Below are 24,125 nucleotides of genomic sequence, written 5' to 3'. Positions count from 1 at the left end.
AAAAAGTACACGTACTGATGTCCAGTGAAAAAACTTTGGCTTGCGTGCAGTATGCAGATAATTGATACATGTCCGTGCTGAGTGGATCTAGGAATTGCAAATGCTGGAATTTTGGATAATCACAAGGTAACTCAGTGGATTTTAGAGTTTACTGAATCCACACCACCAGCGATTTATCCTACACACTGGAGATAATTTATAATTTAAGTAAGACAATTAACCTACAATCCTGCACGTCTTTGGAGTGTGGGAGGAAACCAGAGCACCTGGAGAAAACCCACGCAGTCCCAGGGAGAACGTACAAAACTCCGTATATAACACACATATAACACACAAGGATTCTGTAGAATTTCACATCATTGAAATACAGTCACCTCCGAGTTAAAAAACAAAATACACTTATAAAGTAAATATTCTCATTACACTTAGAAAAAAAATTGCATTTTATTTCATTGTTCCTCAGCAATGAAAGTGACGTGACACAATTCAAGTATAAATGAACAAAAATCAAAAGTGCAAATTTCTCAGTTACAGAAATGCATGCAATCCACCAACTCACAGCTCGTCGTCCTTCAACCTTCAAGTAACAGATTAGTAAGCCAAACATCTGCCAACACATCTGTGCTCCAAGAGGGAGGCGGGAAAGCTACAGATGTCACTGTATTATAAGGCACACTGCACAACCAAGCTTAGCCACGCTACAAATCAGGTATTTTAGAATCTTCCAGTTTGAGTTCACAACCATGGTCACAACCCGCAGTTTGTTTTATTTTTTAAAAAAGCTCACTTTAAAAATGTGACATAAAAGTGCAACGTAATAAGACACATTTGCATAACATTCAGTCGTTTAATACAATTTTACAGTATTCAGATGGGTAAATTATAGATGCAGTTTTTAAACATAATGGGTTGTGTATTCCTGAATTTATGCTAAACCGATCACACGGCGCAGAGGAAGGTCTTTGGACTCAAGGCGCTCGCTTTGTGAAGGAGTTACTCATTTGTGCCGCTCTCTCGCTCACTCCCCCGTCGCCCCGGCTATGTTTTATTTGCTCATCCAATTCTCCGAAGACCTCAGCAAGGCTGGGAATCAGTCTGAGAAGGCAGGTGCGTGCGACTTGTGTGTGTGACACATTGTCCCTCTGCTCGCCGCGTTCTCACTTCATGCTTTTGAGAATGGCTATTTATATATGGAGCAAGTCAGTTCATGTATATGCTTATGGCCACTCCTTACCGTCCAGTCTGCAAACAAAGTAGCTGAACCACACGTACTGCAACAGACCCCTCGAGAGTGCCAGAGTTACAATGAGGGACAATGCTAATTCAAATTCGGATACACCAATATACGGTGGACTTCGCCGCTCGTAAAAATAGGACATTTGCTTAAAAAGCTCTCCGTTTTCCCAATTCAGTTGGTTTGAAATCTTCACATCCATTGCAGAAATACATTGCTCCTGCAATTCTTTCAGCAAACAACTGCGCCGAGGTAAAAGGTGTGGATTTTGTTTTTGTTGAAGAAATCTTCGGTTCAAATCACCACGACCTGCAGTACAGTTTGTTTAAGATCCCAGCCATCTCCCGTTTGAAACAAACAAACAAACCTCACAGCAGAATAACGCAGAGCGTCAAGTGGGAACTTGTTTTGTTTTTGTTTTCAGTCTCATAATTTTCGATGCTGACCCCGGAAAAAAAAAACCATTCCAAATAATTGCAAAATAAAATTGAATTGATTGCAACGCTTGTGATAAAGGCTCGAATTCTCTCAAAGCACGCGGAAATTGGATGGTGGTGGGAACTCGGAACCGTCGATTTGCTTGAGGAAGTGCATGCAGAAAGGTTGTCAATCAATCCGTCGAATAAATACTCAAGTAACCAGAGGAGGAAGCATTTTTTTGTTGTCCGACTGGGAGTCTGCACTATGGAGTTAAAGTTAGCCCCTACCCAAATCCCAGGTCATTTTAAAACCCGTGGAGCCTTTCAGCCTGTCGATTTCAGCACCTTGGACAGTTCAGCTGGACTGAGAACGTTGCCTTATCAAAACAGACACACTCACACTCACGCGCTCACACATACACACTCACTCACACACACACAAAATTAAATGTTACCAGAATTGGTTGCACAGTGCAAGACTCCTGTAAACGGCCAAGCAAGATCCCATGATCAAATCAAGGTTTCATTCACTTCCTTTTAAAAAGTGCACACATATATATCAAAATAAAAATAAATTAAAATCCAACCTTGTTCATCTGCTGCTGCTGGATGAAATAGGAGATTAATATATATTATATATATATATATATATATATATATAACACCAGGTCCTTATAAGATTTCTTGAGGAGCTGCAATGTGTTGTTATTTAGGAGGTATGACAACGAGAGGTGAACCACGTTTAGGTCTCCACATTAAGACCTGTGCATCATTTGCGTTGGGTTTCACCAAGGCATTTGGAGGTATGGGCTCCATTCTGGCTAATATCCGTGGCTGTTCCTGCTGTGCCCTTCCAACAAGTCTAGCGCGGTATCCTAATGGGTTGAGCGGGTCCACCTCAATGTCAACGCGCATTCTCCATTTGATTGTCTGAAGGATAATCTTCTCTTTGCTGATGGTGTTCATGGCCACCAGCCACGTGGTGAAACTTTGGTCCCTCTTAATCCGGGTGAGCTGGGACACGTTGCTCTCACTCACTGGCACCGCCCATGTCACACTCGGGTAAAAATTGTCGTTCATACTGACAGAAAACCGAGAGACCCTGTTGATAGGGCCGACCAGCGTCACTGTTTCAGTCGTGTTGCCGTACCATGGATAGCTCACCCCGTCAGAGTCACTAATGGCCTTAACCCTGCCTTCCCGCAAGTCAGGCAGCTCCCAGCTGGACCTAGATAAAGATAAATGTAAGTGAGCATTATTTGTAGGCAACTAGCATTCACTCACCAAGAATTTACTACGGGCGAATTCTGCCAACCGAACAAGTTGACCTTAAATGATGTGTAGAAAAGAACTGCAGATGCTGGTTCAGGCACAAAGTGCTGGAGTAACTCAGCGGGTCAGGCAGCATCTCTGGAGAAAAAGGATGGGTGACGTTTCGGGTCGGGACCCTTCTTCAGACTGGGGGAGGGAACTAGGGGTAAGAAAAGGCCAGAACAAAGCAGGGCTGGGGACAGATGAACAAGGAAGGGTGGAGCCCATAATGGTCCATTGTTGGCTGGGGAAGAGGTGACAATCAAGGGACACAAGGATGTGAACAGTGGAACTAGTAGGATGACTAGGGTATTGGGGTTGGGGGTGGAGGCAATGCAAGGGGTATTTGAAATTTGAGGAATCAATATTCATAACATTGGGCTGAAAGCTGCCCAATTGAAATAATGTAATCGTTCAAAGTGTAACTGGACACTGTGGTACAGTTGCAATGTTGGAGGCAAGAACTTCAACTGAATTATTCGTGCTAGAATTCAGAGTGGTGTTATATTTAGACAATAAATATTGTCAATGGGGAAAAGATAGACACAGAGTGCTGGAGCAACTCAATGGGTCAGGCAGCATCCTCTGGAGAAAATGGATAGGCTGGTGACAATGGGCCATTTTGGTCAGCGTGGACAAGTTGGGCCGAAGGGCCTGCTTCCATGCTGTTTGACTCTATAACGCCACTATATTAAACAAGTATAAAACCATTCTATGGGACAATCTTTGAGATCCTCTATCCCAGAGGCATGTGGATTCTCCGCCCTTGATTGTTTTTAGATACCAGGAGAATCCAAGGATAAGGAGGGAAAGTGAAGCCGAGGAATAACATCAACAATTTGCAGCGGAACGTGGAAGTTCAGGGAATGGAGGGATATGGATCTTACACCAGCAGGTGAGCTCAGTTTAACGACGTCACGTTCAGCACAAAGATTGTGGGCCGAATGGCCCATTGCTGTGCTGTACTAGCGTATGTGATGTCTGTCAAAAGATTGGGAAGTCTCCCAGTACACTGTAGTTACTAATGACCCTGTTACCCTCCTAATTAAGAATAAAGACTTTGTGTTACAGTAGATGGGCAATCACATTTAAATACTCTACTAGCATACTATTGGATATTGTGTCTGGGCTATTTTCCTGTTGCTCTTTAATCCATGTTTATAATTATAAAGAGCAAAAAGCAAGAATCCTCTTCGAACATTTCATCAGTCCTCTTTCCTTTCAGTATAACTACATTAATTGTATTTGGATGTACAGGAGGTAATGTCATGATGACTGGGCTATTTCATAATATTCTATATACAACATATTGACATTGAATACAGCACAGGATCAGGCCCTTTGCCCCATAATGCTTGTGCCGAACATAATACCAATGCCAAATTGTGTCTGTCAGCACATAATCCAAATTCTTCTATTCCCTACATTTTACATTTAACTATAATACTATCGTCAAGTAGTGTGATATAAATATTTTGTGTTTCTTACTTTTGAGATACGGCACAGTGATGCAGCGGTAGAGGTACTTACTGCCTTATGCCCCTGTCCCACTTAGGAAACCTGAACGGAGACCTCTGGAGACTTTGCGCCCCACCCAAGGTTTCCGTGCAGTTCCCAGAGATTCCCGGAGGTTTTTGTCAGTCTCCCTACCTGCTTCCACTACCTGCAACCTCCGGCAACCACCTGCAACCGCCGAGAACCGCACGGAAACCTTGGGTGGGGCGCAAAGTCTCCAGAGGTTTCCATTCAGGTTTCCTAAGTGGGACAGGGGCATAACAGCACCAGAGACCCGGGTGCGATCCTGACTACGGGTGCTGGCTGTATGGAGCTTGTAAGTTCTCCCCGTGATAGCGTTGCTTTCCTCTGGATGCTCTTGCTCCCTCCCACACTCTGAAGACGTATAGGTTTGTGGCTTAATTGGTTGTGGTAAAATTGTAAATTGTTCCTTGTGTGTAGGATAGTGCCAGTGTAAGGAGTGATCGATAGTCGGCATGGACTCGGTGGGCCAAAGGGACTGTTTCCTTGCTGCACCCCTAGAGTCTAAAGTTGTAAAATGTATCAGTTATTATGCATAAGACTACTGCAACTTATGAATGTAAGTTGCAGTAATCTTTGTTCAATTCCACAGAGAAGATAATTTGAATGCAAATGTAAATTTCAACCAAGCTCCTGTCTGCATTTTAAGTGCCTGAAGGTGCCTTCCACAGAAGATTCATCAGATTTATCCTACCTTTATGTGTCATAGCATCCTAGAGTCAACAGCATGGAAACAGGCCCTTTGGCCCAACTTGCCCACTCTAAACCTATCCTATCCATGCACCTGTCCAAATGTTTTTTTAAATGTTGCGATAGTACCTGGCTCATTTTTCAAGGGGTCACAGTTTAAGGATAAGGGGGAAATCTTTTAGGACCGAGATGAGAAAAACATTTTTCACACAGAGAGTGGTGAATCTCTGGAATTCCCTGCCACAGAAGGTAGATGACTATAGTTCATTGGCTATATTTACGAGGGAGTTAGATGTGGCCCTTGTGGCTAAAGGGATCAGGGGGTATGGAGAGAAGGCAGGTACAGGATACTGAGTTGGATGATCAGCCATGATCATATTGAATGGCGGTGCAGGCTCGAAGGGCCGAATGGCCTACTCCTGCACCTATTTTCTATGTTTCTATGTTTCTATGTTTCTCCTCTGGCAGCTCATTCCATATACTTATCAAGTTGCCACTCAAGTTCCCATTAAATCTATCCCCCTTCACTTTAAACCGATGTCCTCAGGTTCAAGATTCCCCTACTCTTGGTAAAAGACTGTGCTTTTACCTTATCTACTCCTCTCATGATATTATACACTATTTCTCTCATGATCTTATGTCCTTTCTCAGCTCCACAACCTTCCTCGACATCCACTCTGCTCCAAATATTGCCTCTGCATACTGCACAACCCTTCTCACCTATGTCTCACTATTGATACCACTGCTCTCCTCTCTCTCAATGCTAAACTTTGCAGTTATAGACAATAGGTGCAGTAGGCCATTTGGCCCTTTGAGCCAGCACCGCCATTCAATGTGATCATGGATGATCATCCCCAATCAATACCCCGTTCCTGCCTTCTCCACATATCCCCTGACTCCACTATTTTTAAGAGTCCTATCCAGCTCTCTCTCTTGAAAGCATCCAGAGAACCGGCCTCCACCGCCCTCTGAGGCAGAGAATTCCACAGACTCACCACTCTCTGTGAGAAAAAATGTTTCCCCATCTCCGTTCTAAATGGCTTGCCCCTTATTCTTAAACTGTGGCCCCTTTACCCAACCATTATTGATTTACCCAAACCACTATTCCTCATTTCTTTTCTTTGCGAGCTCCCATATGCCCTACCTCTGTGATCTGTTGCACATTTACCAATATGCCTCCTTCCTTGGCTATTAATCACTTACTATCTGTTTATATTTCAGACCCATCAATGGATCCAAATTCCTAAGATTGGAGGAGAATTAGGCTATTTGGCCTATCGTCTACTCCACCATTCACTCATGGCTGATCTATCTTTCCCTCCAAACCCCATTCTTTTGCCTTCTTCCCATAACCCCTGGCACCCCTACCAATCAAGAATATGTCAAACTCTGCCTTAAATGTTTCCAATGACTTGACCTCCACAGCCACCTGTGGCACTGAATTCCACAGATCCACTTCCATAACAATGGAAGTCATTTGAAGACATTTCACAAACAAGGACGGGCCTCCTCTACACAGCCACTGACTGGCAGCTGCCCGTCGATCTGGGCAAACAGCTGAAATGTCCACAGCGCATCACAGCAACATCACTCCGGCAAGACATGATCATCACCTCCGAAGTGACAAAACAGCTGATCATTCCGGAGCTGACAGTGCCCTGGGAAGAGCGTATTGAAGAGGTTAACGAGCGGAAACGCGCAAAGCACCAGGAACTGATGGAGATGTGGCTGGAAGACACAAATGCCATGAGCCCATAGAGGTGGGCTGTAGAGGCTTTACAGGACGCACGCTCAGCAAAGGCCTCAACCAGTTGGCCATTACGGGGAGGGCCATTCAACCCGCAAGCGAAGCCGCAGAGAAAGCCACTAGGTGGCGTTGGATTAAGATGGCTGATCCGTGGGCAGTTGCTGCTGGGACACAAGTCGTGGCCTGGTCAACCCCGGCTGGGTCGCCTGGGCGAGGGTGTCTGATGTTGTGAGACCCGAAACACCCGACAACCCCAGGTCACATCACTGAGGATGCATCCCAGCGCATCTAGAAGACGTATATTTCACACTGCCCCCAATGTTATCCGTTATAGTTTTTTTTGGCCTTCCATCACAGCTATGTGATGGATGTTCATGTAAAATGTAATTATGTTGTGTCTGGGTCTATTTGTGTGTAATGTATGGCTGCAGAAACGGCATTTCGTTTGGACCTCTAGGGGTCCAAATGACAATTAAATTGACTCTTGACTTGACTCTTGACTCTATAGGCTGCAGCTTTAGAAGATCCTTGTGCTCATTTATGGAACACCAATCAAATCAAAGCTCCATAATGAATTGTGGGGGAATAAATTAATTTGCCATATCTCATCACATCATTTCATTAGCAAGAACAATCCAAATAATATGCTTCTGAGAAACAAAGAGAAAACTTGTGATAGATTTATCAGACTCTGCTTTAATCGAAATTACGAGGAAAGAAAGAAATCAAAAGATGTCCCAATGTATCTGTGATGGATTCAACGTCACATTTCACTTTAACTCAAACAACAATGAATGCAGACACATGAAAATGGATGCTACATGTAAATAGTGTAATAAGCATTACCCAATCACATCCTGACTTGAGAACATAACACTGTTCCTTGATCACCAACTTCAGCTAAATTCTTGAACTCTCACTGGCACTCTATAGGAGTAGAAACAAGGAACTGCAGATGCTGGTTTGCACAGAAGTACACAGCGTGCTGGAGTAACTCAGTGGGACAGGCAGCATCTCTGGAGAACGTGGATAGCTGACGTTTCGGGGTTGGTACCCTGGTCGTGGCACAGAAAGGGAGTTTCAGGGGAGTGGGGCGAAGGGAGGGAGAAAGGGGGCATGTGCAAGTTCTTCATACAAACTGTGTAGGAAGGAACTGCATATGCTGGTTTAAACTGAAGATAGACACAAAAAGCTGGAGTAACTCAGCGGGACAGGAAGCATCTCTGCACTCCAGTCTGAAGAAGGGTCTCGACCTGAAAGGTCACCCATTCCTTCTCTCCAGAGATGCTGCCTGACCCGCTGAGTTACTCCAGCATTTTGTGTCTATCTTCATACAAACTGCAGTGTTACACAATGGTGGCACCCCTATCTTCACAAGAGCAATTAGGCATCTTTCAAGAAATGCCCACATGAAGCCAATAGATAATGATTGAAACATATAACTATCATCGAGACCAATAAGTATTTTACACTCTGTGACAGACACATCTCTTGCTTATCTCCAGCAAGGCACAAGTTGCTGTTAACAAGTAGATTTTCGACTTTAGAGATACAGTGTGGAAACAGGCTCTTCAGCCCACCGTGTTCACACCGACCTGCCTTCACCCCATTCACTAGCACTATCCTACACACAAGGGCCAATTTACACTTTACAAAATGCCAATTAACCTACAAACCTGCACATCTTTTAGGATATGAAAGGAAACCAGAGCACCTGGAGGAAACCCACACAGTCACAGTGAGAATGTGCAAACTCCACACAGGCAGCACCTGTAGTCAGGATTGAACTCAGGTCCCTGCCGCTGTAAGGCAGCAACTCTACCGCTGCACCACTGTGATGCCCCAAAATATTGATAAATTTACAAAGAACATAATTACAAACCTCGCCCTTAGTAATACGTGCACAAAACATGTTTGAATGTATTGTTTCATTCAAGAAATATGGGCTTCGTACAAAGTCAAAGTTTTCAAAGTCTGATGGGAGTTTTGTGAGACCCTCTCTCATTACTCCCCCTCTGTGCCAGACTTTGTCCCACCCACACCTCTCTTCCAGCTTCCTCACCCCCTACTGACCCGAAACATTGCTTATCCGTGTTCTCTTCAGATGCTGCCTGACCCGCTGAGTTACTCCAGCACTTTGCATTTTACAAAAATATCATAATATCTTATCTCAACGCAAATTTTCAGGTGTTGAAGTACAGTGAAAACTTTGCACAGATCTTGGTGCAGTAAACGTAACTCAGTACATGAGGTTCGTCCCCATGATAGAAACCCATTCAGAAAAGTTAGGTTCCATCAGAGACACGGATGCTGTTAATTCTTGATTTAGATCAATGGAAGAAATTGATCAGTTCCCAATGAATTTGGAAACTTTCGAAGCAGTTAATTTCCCCCACATTTATATGGCTTTCAATACGATGCTTTCTATTTGATTAAAACTGCTTTTTATTGATGTTGCTACTGTAAGAAGCTTTTCACGGGGCATTACAATTTGACCCGCTTCTAATCCCTGAACAAAACCGTAGGGAAAGTTCATCTAAAACACTAACTAGCTTGAACGCCAATAAATGTTCGAATAAATAGTAGTGCAATAAAAACACCATCGTGATGTGTATGAGATTGCTTATCGGAGCTGTTGTTTTGAGGAGTTGTGATTAGCTTTATCAATGGAAGGAGTTCCATCTGGCTGGCGTGAAAGCCTGCGCTAATGAAGCTTCTGTGTATACGTCCCTGTTGTACACAAGGTGAAATGTGTTGCAACTGCTGCGTAAAAGGACGGTTGTGAGTTTGGTAACTTGGGTCGTTCGGGGCAAGTTGATGAGGGTGGGGATGGTGAGGGGGGGGGGGGGGGGGGGGGGGGGGGTCACAATGTTGCCACGGCTGGGCGGCAATCCCCCCTGGCATCATTGTATGCACTCGTATTACGACATTGAATATGTGTTAGATATATACTATCCACATCTAATGTGTTTACAGGCCTTTTACGCTGTTGCAAGTAAGGATTTAATTGTTCCATTGTTGGTACATATGACAATTAAAGCCCCTGTCCAACGATGCGAATTTACCCATGAGTTCTCCCGAGTTTAAAAAAAATCAAACTAATGGTAAGTACGTAGAATGTACGTAGCGGGTACGTCGGAGCTCGTGGACGTCTCGTAGCGGCTCGCAATACTAACGGCAGGTACTCGGGAAACGCGGTAACTCGTGAAGTGTTTTCAACAGTGTGAAAAATGTCTAAGAGTAAAAAAATACTGGTGATGAAGTACCGTGAGTTTGATTTTTTTTTAACTCGGGAGAGCTCTTGGGTAAACTCGCATTGTGGGACAGGGGTTTAAACACTCTTGACTCGTGACTCTACTTTAGACTTCAGACTTTAGACATCCATGGGCCTTGCAGTCCACCGAGTCCACACTAACCAGAGCTCCCCATACACTAGCGCTATCCTCACAAAAGGGACAATTTACAATGTTTTACCGAGGCCTATTGGCCTACAAACCTATATCTCTATGGAGTGTGGGAGGAAACTGGTGCACCTGGAGAAAACCGTACAAACTCCGTTCCGACAGCACCCGTAGTCAGGATTGAACCCGTGTCTCTGGCGCTGTGAGGCAGCAACTCTACTGCTGCTCCACTGTGCTGCCCCACTCCCCCACTCTTGACTCTTGACATTAAAGTGTGATTTGTTGTGAAGAATCTGAGCGTATGCCTTTATTCAACCATCCAGCAATATTCCCCTAACATAGCACATAGATTAAATATCTTCTCCCTGCCTTTAAATATATTCCACACCTGCTTAATATTGTTTCCCTTTCACACGGTCTCACATCGTTCAATTAATTCAACTATTCTCTTAAATTAAATGAAATATTTGGCCAGCGATATCACTGTCAATAGAACTCAATCGACAATAGACAATAGGTGCAGGAGTAGGCCATTCGGCCCTTCGAGCCAGCACCGCCATTCAATGTGATCATGGCTGATCATCCGCAATCAGTACCCTCATTCCTGCCTTCTCCCCATATCCCCATGACTCTCTTTTGAAAGCATCCAGAGAACCAGCCTCCACCACCCTCTGAAGCAGAGAATTCCACAGACTCACCACTCTCTGTGAGGAAAAAGTGTTTCCTCGTCTCCATTCTAAATGGCTTACCCATTATTCTCAAAATATGGCCCTGGTTCTGAACTCCTCCAACATCGGGAACATGTTTCCTGCCTCTAGCATGTCCAAGCCCTTAACAATCTTATATTTTTCAATGAGATTCCCTCTCATCCTTCTAAACTCACGCCCATTGCTCCCCATGCTGAAAAAGCATAGAATAGTACAGCACAGGAACAAGCCCTTTAGCCCACAATGGCCATGCCAAACAGATTCCCAAATTAAATGAATCTCCTCTGCCTGCATGTGATCCATATCCCTCCATTCCCTGCATATCCACGTACCTATCCAAAAGCTTCTTAAACACCACTACAGTATCTAACTCCACCACCACCCCTGGCTGTGTATTCCAGGCACCCACCACTCTCTGTGTAAAACACTTGCCCCACATATCTCCTTTCAACTTTCCCCCACAGACCTTGAACCTATGCCTTCCAGTCTTTGACATTTCCACACCAGGAGTGTCTGTCTGCCCTGTCTGAGCCTTTCAGAATTTTATATAATTCGATCAGGTCTCCCCTCAGTTACCAACAATCCAGGTAAAACAATCCAAGTTTGTCCAACCTCTCCTTATAGCTAGGTTCATTATTGCCACGTACTGAGGTACAGTGAAAAGCCTTTGTTTGCTATCCAGTCAAATACTATACATGAATACAATCAAGTCGTCCATGGTGTACAGATAAATGATAAAGGGTACAACATCTTGTGCAAAGACATAACATTAAACTCCAATAAAGTCTGATTAAAAATAGACAAACAGCGCTGGAGTAAGCCAGCTGGTCAGGCAGCATCTCTGGAGAAAAAGGAATGGGTGACGTTTCAGGTCGGAAGGAACACTTCTTCAGACTGTTACTCCAGCATTTGTGTCTATCTTTGTTATAAACAAACATCTGCAGTGCCTTCCTACAGTCAAAGTCCGATTTAAGGTGATTAAGAAGGAACTGCAGATGCTGTAAGATCGAAGGTACACAAAATTGCTGGAGAAACTCAGCGGGTGCAGCAGCATCTATGGAGCGAAGGAAATAGGCGATGTTTCGGGCCGGTCTGAAGAAGGGTTTCGGCCCGAAACGTCGCCTATTTCCTTAGCTCCATAGATGCTGCTGCACCCGCTGAGTTTCTCCAGCAATTTTGTGTACGTCCAATTAAAGGTAGTTAGTTCAAAGCTCTCCAATGAGCTAATACTTTCCAATCCAGGCAGAATTCTAGTAAATTTCTTCTGCACCCTCTCCAAATCTTTCGCGTCCTTCTTCTAATGGGGCGATCAGAACAACACACCATACTCCAAATGCAGCCTCACTAAAGTTCTATAAAGCTGCATCAAGACTTCCTGACTCTTATGCTCAATGCCCCGACTGATGAAGGCAAGCATACCATACACCTTATTTACCACTCGTGTTGCTACTTATAAATGCTACAATATTAAGCATTTAAGATGGAACTGTAGATGCTGTAAAATCGAAGGTAGACAAAAGTGCTGGAGAAACTCAGCGGGTGCAGCAGCATCAATGTAGCGAAGGAAATAGGCAATGTTTTGGGCCGAAGCCCTTCTTCAGACTGAAGGTGGTTGGTGGGGGGGGGGGGGGGGGGGAGAAGAAAGGAAAAAGGAAGAGGAGGAGCCCGAGGGCTGAGGGAGAGCTGAGAAGGGGAGGAGACAGTAAGGGCTACCGGAAATTGGAGAATTTAATGTTTATGCCGCTAGGGTGCAGACTGCCCAAGGTGCTGCTCCTCCAATTTCCGGTGTTGCTCACTCTGGCCATGAAGGAGGCCCAGGACAGAGAGGTCGGATTCGGAATGGGAGGGGGAGTTGAAGTGCTGAGCCACCAGGAGGTCAGGTTGGGTAATATTAAGCAGTTGTGGAACATTTTTAATAGCTGGGAGTAGATATTTAATAAACTGCAACAGTTAATTGGGTGACGGGGTTGATAGGAGAGAAGTAGAGGGGAGACTTGGTTTAGTCCATAGGGACAACAACTGCACAAAGCAACAGAACAGTACTTAGTTAACAGTGCAAGTGCCCCCATCTCATCATTGGAGACAGCAGGTGATCCCAGGAATGAGTGGGTCAACATATGATGAGCGTTTGATGGCACTGGGCCTGTACTCGCTGAAGTTTAGAAGGATGGGGGGGAGGGGGGGGGAGATGAAGAGGAGTGAAACTTACCGAATAGTGAATGGTCTGGATAGAATGAATGTGGGGAGGATGTTTCTACTAATGGGCGAGTCTAGGATCAGAGGGCAAAGCTTCAGAATAAAAGGAGACGAGGAGGAATTAATTTTGTCAAAGGGTGGTGAATCTGTGGAATTCATTGCCGCAGACGGCTGTGGAGGCCAAGTCAATGGATATTTTTAAGGTGGAGATTGACAGATTCTTGATTAGTACGGGTGTCAGGGGTTATGGGGGGAAAGCAGGAGAATGGGGTTGAGAGGGAAAGATGGGTGAACCATAATTGAATGGCGAAGTAGACTTGATGGACCCAATGGCCTAATTCTGCTCCTATAACGTATGAACTTATGAACAGCTCTGGGTGAATATATTGGCACTTGGCATTGCTGCACTTACAGTACTTCTATTGACTAATGCACCAAATGGCTTGCTAATTGTTTCCTGTGATTTACACTGTCTTGAGCATGAAATAACAACCTACTAATCCCATCACGGGATTGTATTAATAGGACCTATTGTTTATCTTCTATGTTGTTACTGTGGACGTCATAGACTAGCGGGCATGGCTTTAAGTTGAGAGGGGCTAAGTTTAAAGGAGATGTGCGGGGGCAGGTTTTTTACACAGTGGGTGGTGAGTGCCTGGCAGGGTGGTGGGTTGAAGCAGAAATGATAGTGGTGTCTAAAAGACTTTTGGATGGGAATATCGATATGCAGGGAATTACGGAATGTGGGTTATGTGCAGGTAGATAACACATGCATGTAGGTCTTGGCATCATGGTTGGCACAGACATTGTGGGCCGAAGGGCCTGTTTTGTGCACTATTTTTCTATGATTTATCTCTTGCTGAAAATGTTAATGTCCCCATACATTGAGAGAGGGTGGGAATGTAATCATTTTTTAAAATTAAACCAAAGTACTGTAGATTACTGGCATTTAGGAGGCTTTTAGATAGGTTTACGGTTAAGCAGGAATTGGAGGGATATGGATCGCCAGACCGGGCCCCAGACACGAAACATCACCTATCCATGTTCTCCACAGATGCTGCCTGGCCTGTTGAGTTACTCCAGCACTTTGCGTTCTTTTGCCAAAACCGATTTTCCATCCACGAAATATGTGTGAAAAATCCCAAGGGACATTCCTCCTTCCTTAAAAGACACTTTAGAAACACAGTGGAAGTTACTGGGCCGAACTAGTACCCTGAACTAAGAACGATAATGACATTCTCTTTATCCAAAAGATAGCTGGTAACAAAATACCAACAATAGTAAGACAAATTGGTTGGACAGCAGAAATATACATTTGTGAACATTTTCAAACCATTGGAAGGGGTTTTCAGAACAAAGCAGAGAAGATTTACAAAGATATTGTCAAAAGCTAAGGGCTTGAGCTGCAGGGAGAGGTTGGGCAGGCTATGACTTAATTATGTGAATGCAGGAGTCTGAGGGGTGATCTTATAGAGGTGCATAAAATCACAAGGGTTATAGATGGGGAGGAAGCATAGAATCTTTTTTCTAAGGGTAGGGGAATCAAGAACTTGAGAGCATAGTTTTAAGTTAAGAGGGGAAAGATTTAATAGGAAGCTAAGGGGCAACTTTTTCACACAGAGGGTGATGGGTTTATGGAACGAGCTACCAGAGGAGATAGTTGAGGCAGATACTATATGTAAAGGTCATTTAAAGCTCATTTGGCCATATACATGGATAGGAGGATTAGAGGTATATGTGCCAAATGCAGGCTAATGGGACTAGCTTTGACGGGGTGTATTCGTTGGCATGGACAAGATGGGCCAAAGGGCCTGTTTCTATGCTGTATGCCTTTATGGCATTGTAACTTTAGGCTGTTAAAGGAAGGCTTGGTGGTAAGGGAGAGGTATTGTAGAACAGACAAATATCGGGAAATAAAAAGGAGAGGTCGCTAAAGTGTTTGTTTATTAAGAACCATCTCCAAGTTGTTACACTTTACAATTCAACGTTAATTGCCGCAAATGATTATGGTCCAATAACTTAATGATTTTACCCTGTCTATCTTTGTAACTTCCTCCAGATCTACAAACCCATAGATTATTTATTTTTCTGTCTCCTCACTCTGATTTTAGTGATCCCGGACAAAACTCAGTGCCCCAGGCTTTAGATCATAAGATGATAAGACATAGGAGCAGAATTAGTCTGCTTCACCATTCCATCATGGCTGCTCTATTCTTCCCTCTTAGCCCCATTCTCCTGCCTTCTCCCCGTAACCTTTGATGCCTGTACTAATCAATTTCCGCTTTAATAATATACAATGATTTGATCTCTGCAAGCCGCCTGTGGCAATGAATTCCATAGATTCACCACTCTCTGGCTGAAGAAATTCCTCCTCATACCCATTCTAATGTTGCATCACATTACTCTGAGGCTGTGCCCTCTAGTCCTAGACTCTCCCACTACTGAAAACATCCTCTCCACATCCACTCTATCCAGGCCCTTCATTAATCAGTAGGTTTCAATTAGATCCCATTTGCTGCTCTGCTCGTCTAAGTTGTCCATTAAAACATGCCTTTCTGGCAATCGTAACTATTAATGATCGATCCAAAACACCTCTTTAACAAGCCTGGATCAAGGCCAACAATGAGCCCCAGTCGACAATATTCCTTCTTTAACATTCATTATCTACACACATCATAGTAGCCGCAAGGAACTGCAGATGCTGGTTTACACAAAATGAGGCAAAGTGCTGGAGTAACTCAGCGGGTCAGACAGCATCTCTGGAGAAGATGGATAGGTGACGTTTCGGGTCGGGACCCTTCTTCAGACTGAAATCTTGAGCAAAAAAAAACTTCAGACTGAAAGTTAAAGGAAAATCATCGTCCATTTCCCTTTCCTGTGACATTATGTCTGAAGAAGGGTCTCGACCCGAAACGTCACCCATTCCTTCTCTCCAGAGATGCTGCCTGTCCCGCTGAGTTACTCCAGCATTTTGTGTCTATCATGGCAAGCGATAGGTGGATACAGGTAAAAGGGTAGGGGTTGATTTGACCGTTGGTTGAAGTAAGGAAAAGGAGACAAAAGGATGTCACATAAATTTACTAATTCAATTAAATAAAGTTCGATTTCATAAAACAATGTCCTAAGAACCAATCGAGCTTTTACGAAAGGAAAACTGCTGTCTTTATCTGATCTTTCAGTGATACCTGTCCCAACAATGTGGTCGACTTAGTTGCCTCTTCAGTGCGAGGAAAATTCATGGAAAAGTGTGGTGAGGGTGGGACAAAACCTGGGAAGTGGTGGGGGAAGTGATGGGAATTTTAGATTTTAGTTTAGTTTAGAGATACAGCATGGAAACAGGCCCTTCGGCCCACTGAGTCCACGCTGACCATCGATCACCTGTACACTAGTTCTATCCTACACACTAAGGGATAATTTACCAAAGCCAATTAAACTACAAACCTGCACGTCTTTGGAATGTGGGAGGAATCTGGAGCACCCAGAGGAAACCCATGGGAGAACGTGCAAACTCCGTACAGGCAGTACCTGTGGTTAGGATCAAACCCAGGTCACTGGCGCTGTGAGGCAGCAACTCTACCACTGTGTCGCCAAATCTCCGAATCAGGGACAAAAGCTAAATGCTACAATCCATTAACAAAAATTGTTGTTGACAGCTGGACTACTTGATGCATTGGATGGTCTCAGCAATGAATGTCCCGTTTGCTGTTCAGAGTCGTAGTGATACTGCATGGAAACAGGCTCTTTAGCCCAACTAGCCCATGCTGACCAACATGTCCCAGCTACACTTGCCCCTCCAGCCCCATATACCCCTAATCCTATCCTGTCCAAATATTTTTGAAAAGTTGTGATAATACCTCTGCTGCTACTATAGTTCCATACACCTACCACCCTCTGTGTAAAAATGTTGCCCCTCAGAGTGGGCAAAAGCATGGCAGATGCAGTATAATGTGGATAAATGTGAGGTTATCCACTTTGGTGGCAAAAACAGAAAAGTAGACTATTATCTGAATGGTGGCCAATTAGGAAGAGTGGAGATGCAACGAGACCTGGGTGTAATGGTACACCAATCATTGAAAGTAGGCATGCAGGTGCAGCAGGCAGTGAAGAAAGCGAATGGTATGTTAGCATTCATAGCAAAAGTATTTGAGTATAGGAGCAGGGAGGTTCTACTGCAGTTGTACAGGGTCTTGATGAGACCACACCTGGAGTATTGCGTACAGTTTTAGTCTCCTAATCTGAGGAAGGACATTCTTGCCATAGAGGGAGTACAGAGAAGGTTCACCAGGCTGATTCCTGGGATGTCAGGACTTTCATATGAAGAAAGACTGGATAGACTCGGCTTGTACTCGCTAGAATTTAGAAGATTGAGGGGGTATCTTATAGAAACTTACAAAATTCTTAAGGGGTTGGACAGGCTAGATGCAGGAAGGTTGTTCCCGATGTTGGGGAAGTCCAGAACAAGGGGTCACAGTTTAAGGATAAAGGGGAAATATTTTAGGACTGAGATGAGAAAAACATTTTTTACACAGAGAGTGGTGAATCTCTGGAATTCTCTGCCACAGAATGTAGTTGAGGCCAGTTCATTGGCTATATTTAAGAGGGATGTGGCCCTTGTGGCCAAGGGGATCAGGGGGTATGTAGAGAAAGCATGTACAGGATACTGAGTTGGATGATCAGCCATGATCATATTGAATTTCATTGTCTCTGTACTGTACACTGACAATGACAATTAAAATTGAATCTGAAATTGAATCTGAATCTGAATGGTGTGCAGGCTCGATGGGCCGAATGGCCTACTCCTGCACCTATTTTCTATGTTCCTAGTAAATCATTCCCCCTCACCTTAAACCCATGGCCTCTGGTTCTTGATTCCCCAATCTGGGTAAAATATTATGTGCATTCATCCTATCCATTCCTCTCACGATCTAATGCAACTCTGTAAGATCACACCTCACCCTCCTGCGCTCCAAGGAATAAAATCCTAGTCTACTCAACCGCTCCCGGTAGTTCAGGCCCTCGAAAACTGGCAACATCCTAAAGTTCGGTTTAGTTTGTGGCCAAGGAATGTTGTGGGTAATGAGGGTGAAGGTATAGACGGGAAGGACAAAGCTTTAAGGAATTCCCCACGCAAGGACAACACGGTGACATAAGATACATCAGCAATCTATACATATCATACGGCCGGTCTCTGCTACTGTATGTGAAGCGCCTGGCTTAGTTCCAGTGCGGGTGCCTGCCTTTGTCTCTCGCTTTTATCATCCAGTTTCAACTGGGATGTGTTACACGTTCAGTCATCAGTCGCTCCCTATAGAAGGCGAATCTGTCCAGGCCCAATCATTTTCTGCAGATACCCCGCTATTGGAGTGATTGACGATGCTATTCTTTAAATAAAAACAATAGAACTTTAAATTGTTTTTTTTAATGGGGAAGGGGAGCAATTTCTCTAAACGAAACTGCAGATATTGGTTTACAACAAAAAAAATACAAGATGCTGGAGGAACTCAGCGAGTCAGGCAGCATCTGTGGAGGGAATGAGCGGGCATTTTTTTTCGGATAGGGGCCCTTCGGTCCAACCTGCCTTGTCCCATCTACACCAGTCCTACCTGCCTGCGTTTGGCCCATATCCCTCTAAACGTATCCAACCCATGTACCTGTACAATTGTTAAACGTTGCGATAGTAGCTGCTTGTGACGCTTCTGCGTGTTTGATTAAAATGTGGTTGGTGGATTTGCACATAAGCCACTTTCATTTCACTGCACATCTCGTATGTGTATGTGACAAATAAATTTGACTTGACTTGACTTGACGACTTGACGACTTGACTTGTCATGGTTCTATGGTGTGCTTTGCTGATGGTGAAAATGTCTCTTAAAAGCAAATTGTTTCGGGAATATAGAATTACTTTCCCATTTAGTATGAAGGCATGATTTTGGAAGCTTGAATTTTACTCCCTACTTTCTGAGCAGTCAAAGGCCAAATTCAAACGAATCCCACCACATTTCACGCTACCGATTCACAAGGAACTGCAGATGCTTCAATCTTGAGCAAAACGCGAAGTGCTGGAGGAACTCCGTGGGTCAGGCAGCATCTGCGGAGGGAACTAGGTGGATTTTCAGGTCGGGACCCGACTGCAGACTGATTCGAGATCTCATTTGCAGAATGAAGAACGGCTCGTTTTCAATACAGAAATATGTTGGATTTCGCAGAAATATGTTGGATTTCGCAGAAATCCATGTCATAGTTGCTAAATAGTTCAGCACCAGTACAATGGGGACATTTGAGACTGCAGACGCTGGGATTTTGTGCAAAATACGACGTGCTGGGGGAACTCCGAGGCTGAGGCAACATCTCAGAAGAAAGGTCCCGACCCGCAACATCACTAATCCATGTCTTCCAGAGACGTATAGGAAGGAACTGCAGATGCTGGTTTAAACTTATCATAGACACAAAAAGCTCAAGTAACTCAGCGGGTCAGGCAGCATCAGTGGAAAAAAGGAAGAGGTGACCCTTCCCCACAGATGCTGCCTGATCCGCTGAGTTACTCCAGCACTTTGTGTTTTGCTCAAGATTCCAGCATCTGCAGTTCCTTGCGTCACCATTTCATTCGAATTCTTGGAAATGCTTTAAAATCAGGATACAAGTTATTAACCGACGATTTGAATGGGCATCTTGGAGAGACAAGAAACGGTAAATGCTGGAATCTTGAACAAAACGCTGGATGAAATGAAACATCCATTCCCTCCACAGATGCTGCCTGGCCCGCTGAGTTCTTCCAGCACTTTGTGTTTTGCTTTTTGAAGAGGCTCCTTGCTTTTGTTTATTTCAACGTAAATCTAATAGTTTGTGCAGCCGACGTCTAATTCAATTGCGAGAAATGCCTCTCAAAACGGACTCAATTTCCTAGAAAGAAATGTGGGCAGGTGCGCAATGTTTAGTTTGTAAGTGTCAGTCTGCACAGATATTAACTGTTTGGTTGCAGAAAGCAACACACCATTAACTGTGCTCCCAACACTAAATATAATCAAAAAATGTACCAGACATGCATGTTGCCTCAAATAAAAACAGTCCAAGGACAAACAATCCCTGCCACGCTGAATTAAATCAATGTAAACTCAAGGCACTGAGAGCTACATTTACACCACGCTATCTCAAGCATTAAGGTTGATAGAATTACAACGCCAATTCGCCACAACCGAATTGAATATTGAGAACAACAGTGGCTTAAGAAACATTTGTATAGGTACATGGATAGGGTAAGTTTCGAGGGATGTGGGGCCAAGTTAGTTCAAATAAAATGAGGAGATGTGCAAATTCTTTGCAATAAAATCCATTTGCCCGGCGGTGGTGTTTTTTTGTTGCACTGGGCATTTTTGCTAACTGCTAGTGCGAGTCCAAATAACACATAACACGCTCGATTTCATAAACTATTAGTTCAGTTTAGTTTCAGAGATACAGCATAGAAACAGGCCCTTCGGCCCACCGAGTCCATGCCGACCATCGATCACCCGTTCTGTAGACACAAAGTGCTGGAGCAACCCAGCGGTTCGGGCAGCATTCCTGGAGGAAAAAAGGATGGGCGACGTTTCGGGGTTGAGACTGAAGGGTCCCGACCTGAAAAGCCACCCATCCTCCTTCTCCTTGGATGTGGCCCGACCCGCTGAGTCACTCCGTGTCTATCTTCCGTATCTACCAGCATCTGCAGTTCCGTTCTACATACCGGCTCTGTGTTATCCCAATTTATCGTCCCCCCCCCCCCCCCCCCCCCACCACCCCCCACACACACACACACACACACACACACACACACACAAGGTGCATCAATGCACAAAGCCATACATCGTTGGGATCTGCGGGGAAACCCACGGGGTCACGGTGAGAACGTGCAAACTCCACACCGGCGGCACCCAAGGTCGGGATCGAACCCGGGTCTCCGGCGCTGCGAGGCGGCTGCAGCCACCTTGACGAGTGCCGCCTTGGGGGTCAAATGATAACCAAGGTACAACATGCCACACACTGCACCGTTGTTAAATTCCCTTACATTCCGAGGTCGCTGTAGGTGTTGAAAAATTCCATTTGGTTGCAAGCTTGAATCCATCCGACCACCCACATTTCATTGCGAGGTACAGGGGGCATGACTACCCGGGCGGAAGCCTTGAAGTATGGAGTCTTGTACCGTAAAACAATAGGAGAATTCTCCTCAATGATTGTTGGGCACTGATCAATGGTTGCAGAAACGTCATACACCACAATATTCTCCCGTCGTATTCTTGATTTGCAAGTTATACTCTGAATGCAGCCCATGATTCCAAGGTTAGACCAGCTGCAGATATGTATTTGTAGTTGATAAGACCAAAAAAAAGCTTAGAAATAGAGGCTCTGCGATATTCCCCGCTGGCTCTGGTCGATTTAGCCGGATAATTTAGACCCTGTTCGTCTTCGGATCTAATTTTCGTCATTCACTCTCCAGCCTGGATTGCTCCCCTTTGATATTTGTGTTAATGTTTTTTTTCCTCCTCCTTAGAGTCATGTCACAAACGGCAAGAAGAAGGAGGAAGACGAGGCAGCATGTTGACAGAAAGATAGGAGAGAGAGGCTTCCCGGTGAAATGTAGCGGCGGTGGGAGCAGAGGAAGCGATTTGTTGCCACTGATTGTAGCATAGTCTCATTGAAAAACGTAGCCCCTCGCCTGCCTTCATAGAGAGCGGTTGGGGAACTCTCAAACACAATCCTTCCTCGACACTGACATAAATCGACCGCCAGACATCAAATAAATAAATCCACACCTTTTTCTTTCGCCCCCCCTTGCAATTAATTCTGCGCCGTAGATTTCCCCAGCAATTGGAAGATGTCTCGTTGTTTCTACGTTACCATCGCCGTGCTGTTCAAGATCAGAAGCGAGAGAGAGGAGAGAGCGAGAGAGAGAGGGGGGAGAGGGAGGGGGGAGAGAGGGAGAGGCAGACACAGAGAGAGAGAAAAAAAAATAATGTTTTTTTTTGTGGCTGTCTCTCCTGGGACCCAATAGGCTGGTGATCCTGCTGAAGCAAGGATTAAGAGAATGCTTTCTCGCTGTTACAGGATTCCCAGGGATTATGCTATCAAGCGGCGCCCCCTCTTGCTCGGCCGTTTCCTCGCTTGTGCGAGTCGCTGCCAGCAATGAATCGCATCGACCCTTGTGTTGCACGGATATTCAGCCGACGCCTGAATTAAGACGCAAAATGCAGGAGTAACTCGGCGGATCCGGCAGCATCTCTGGGGAAAGGGACTAGGTGATGTTTCCGGCCGAGACCCTTCTTCAGACAGAGTCAGGGGAAAGGGAAACGAGAGATATAGAAGGTGGATAGAACAAATGAATGAAATATGTGGAAAAAAGCAACGATGATCAAGGGAAGGTGGAGCCCACAATGGTCCATTGTTGGCTGTGGGGTAGGTGATAGAGTGAAGGTGGACAAGAGTGCTGGAGAAACTCAGCGGGTGCAGCAGCATCTATGGGGCAAGAGTGCTGGGGAAACTCAGCGGGTGCAGCAGCATCTATGGAGCGAAGGAAATAGGCAACGTTTCGGGCCGAAACCCTTCTTCAGACTTAATACAGGCAGTGAAACTCAGCAGGACAACAGTGAAACTAGTACAACGACTAGGATGGGTGTGGGGTGGAGAGAGAGGGGGTGCAAGGGTTACTTGAAGTTAGAGACATCAATATTCATACCGCTGGGTTGTTTGTGTCTCTTTGTGTCTATCTTCGGTGTGAATCAGCATCTGCAGTTTCTTCGTACACACCTAGTCTGATATTAAACTGTTCCAGCCATTGGATTAACTGCAAAGGTTTACCACTCTGGCCCCAAAGAAAAACACATTTTGTGTTTAATTCCAGAGAACGGTTGTCTGGTTCTTGAATGACCACAGGTATGAGATATATTTACATGCAATGGCACACAGCATGTCACAGATAAAATAATTGTATAAATCTGTGGGGGACAATGTACAATGGGTGAAACAGTGAATGGGAAAGTTCGCATTTGATGAAACATGTTCAAACCAGACCATCGCGTAAACCAACCTCCCTTCCATTGACTCCATCTACACTTCACGTTGCCTCGTCAAGGCCACCAGCATAATCAAGGACCAGTCTCACCCCGACTACTCCCTCTTCTCCCCTCTCCCATCAGGCAAGAGGTACAGAAGTGTGAAAACGCACACCTCCAGATTCAGGGACAGTTTCTTCCCAGCTGTTATCAGGCAACTAACCTCCTATCATCACCAACTAGAGAGTAGTCCTGAGCTACGCTCTACCTCACTGGAGAGCCTTGGACTATCTATAATCAAACGTTACTGCTTTTTACTCTTCTGTGGAAGTATCTGTAGTTCACAAGTTATAGGAGTAGAATTAGGCCATTCAGCCCATCGCGTCCAATCTGCTATTCAATAATGGCTGATCTCCGCCTCCTAATCCCATTTTCCTGCCTTCTCCCCGTAACCCTTGACACCCATTCTGATCAAGAATTTGTCCATCTCTGCGTTTAAATTATCCATTGTCTGGGCCTCCACAGCTCTCCGTGGCAATGAGTTCCACAGATTCATTACACTCTGACTAAAGAAGCTCGTCTTCACGTCCTTTCTAAAAGAGCTCCTTTTAATTCTGAGCCTATGACCTCTGGCCCTAGACTCTCCCACCAGTGGAAACATCCTTTCCACATCCACTCTATTTATGCCTTTCATTATTCGGTGGTCTCCACTTTAGCCTCATTGTTCATGTCCATCCCTGCAGCATGGAGTGGAAGCAAGAGTTCAATGGTTTTAATGGTGCTTTATAGTCACATGTTGAATGCACAGTGAAATTCCTTTCTTACAAACAGTCCAGTAGATTTTTGCCGTACCTAAGTGGATTTT

The 24,125-nt window shown here is 44.7% G+C and overlaps 1 protein-coding gene across 1 annotated transcript; it reads right to left on the bottom strand.

The window, feature by feature from the left end:
* Nucleotides 1-2,316: 2,316 nt before the first annotated feature.
* LOC129701194 (protein FAM78B) lies at nucleotides 2,317-22,727 on the bottom strand. Its single transcript, XM_055642288.1, has 2 exons — nucleotides 21,280-22,727; nucleotides 2,317-2,881 (listed from the first exon to the last, which is right to left on the bottom strand). The coding sequence occupies exons 1-2, from the start codon at nucleotides 21,540-21,542 to the stop codon at nucleotides 2,359-2,361; spliced, it is 786 nt and encodes a 261-aa protein (XP_055498263.1). The 5' UTR covers nucleotides 21,543-22,727; the 3' UTR covers nucleotides 2,317-2,358.
* Between the last annotated feature and the right edge of the window lie 1,398 nt (nucleotides 22,728-24,125).

Source organism: Leucoraja erinacea, chromosome 10 (genome assembly GCF_028641065.1).
Source record: "Leucoraja erinacea ecotype New England chromosome 10, Leri_hhj_1, whole genome shotgun sequence".
Taxonomy (NCBI): Eukaryota; Metazoa; Chordata; class Chondrichthyes; order Rajiformes; family Rajidae; genus Leucoraja; species Leucoraja erinaceus.
Note: the sequence above shows the minus strand (reverse complement) of the source record. Positions and strands in the feature narration are given on the sequence as shown.

What these genes read in the sequence shown, in the direction of transcription:
- LOC129701194 (XM_055642288.1), bottom strand. Translation starts at nt 21,542, where the DNA reads ATGGGCTGCATTCAGAGTATAACTTGCAAATCAAGAATACGACGGGAG. An exon ending in ACCTACAGCGACCTCGGAAT is followed by an intron (nt 2,882 to 21,279) that starts GTAAGGGAATTT and finishes ATCTTTATCTAG; the next exon opens with GTCCAGCTGGGAGCTGCCTG.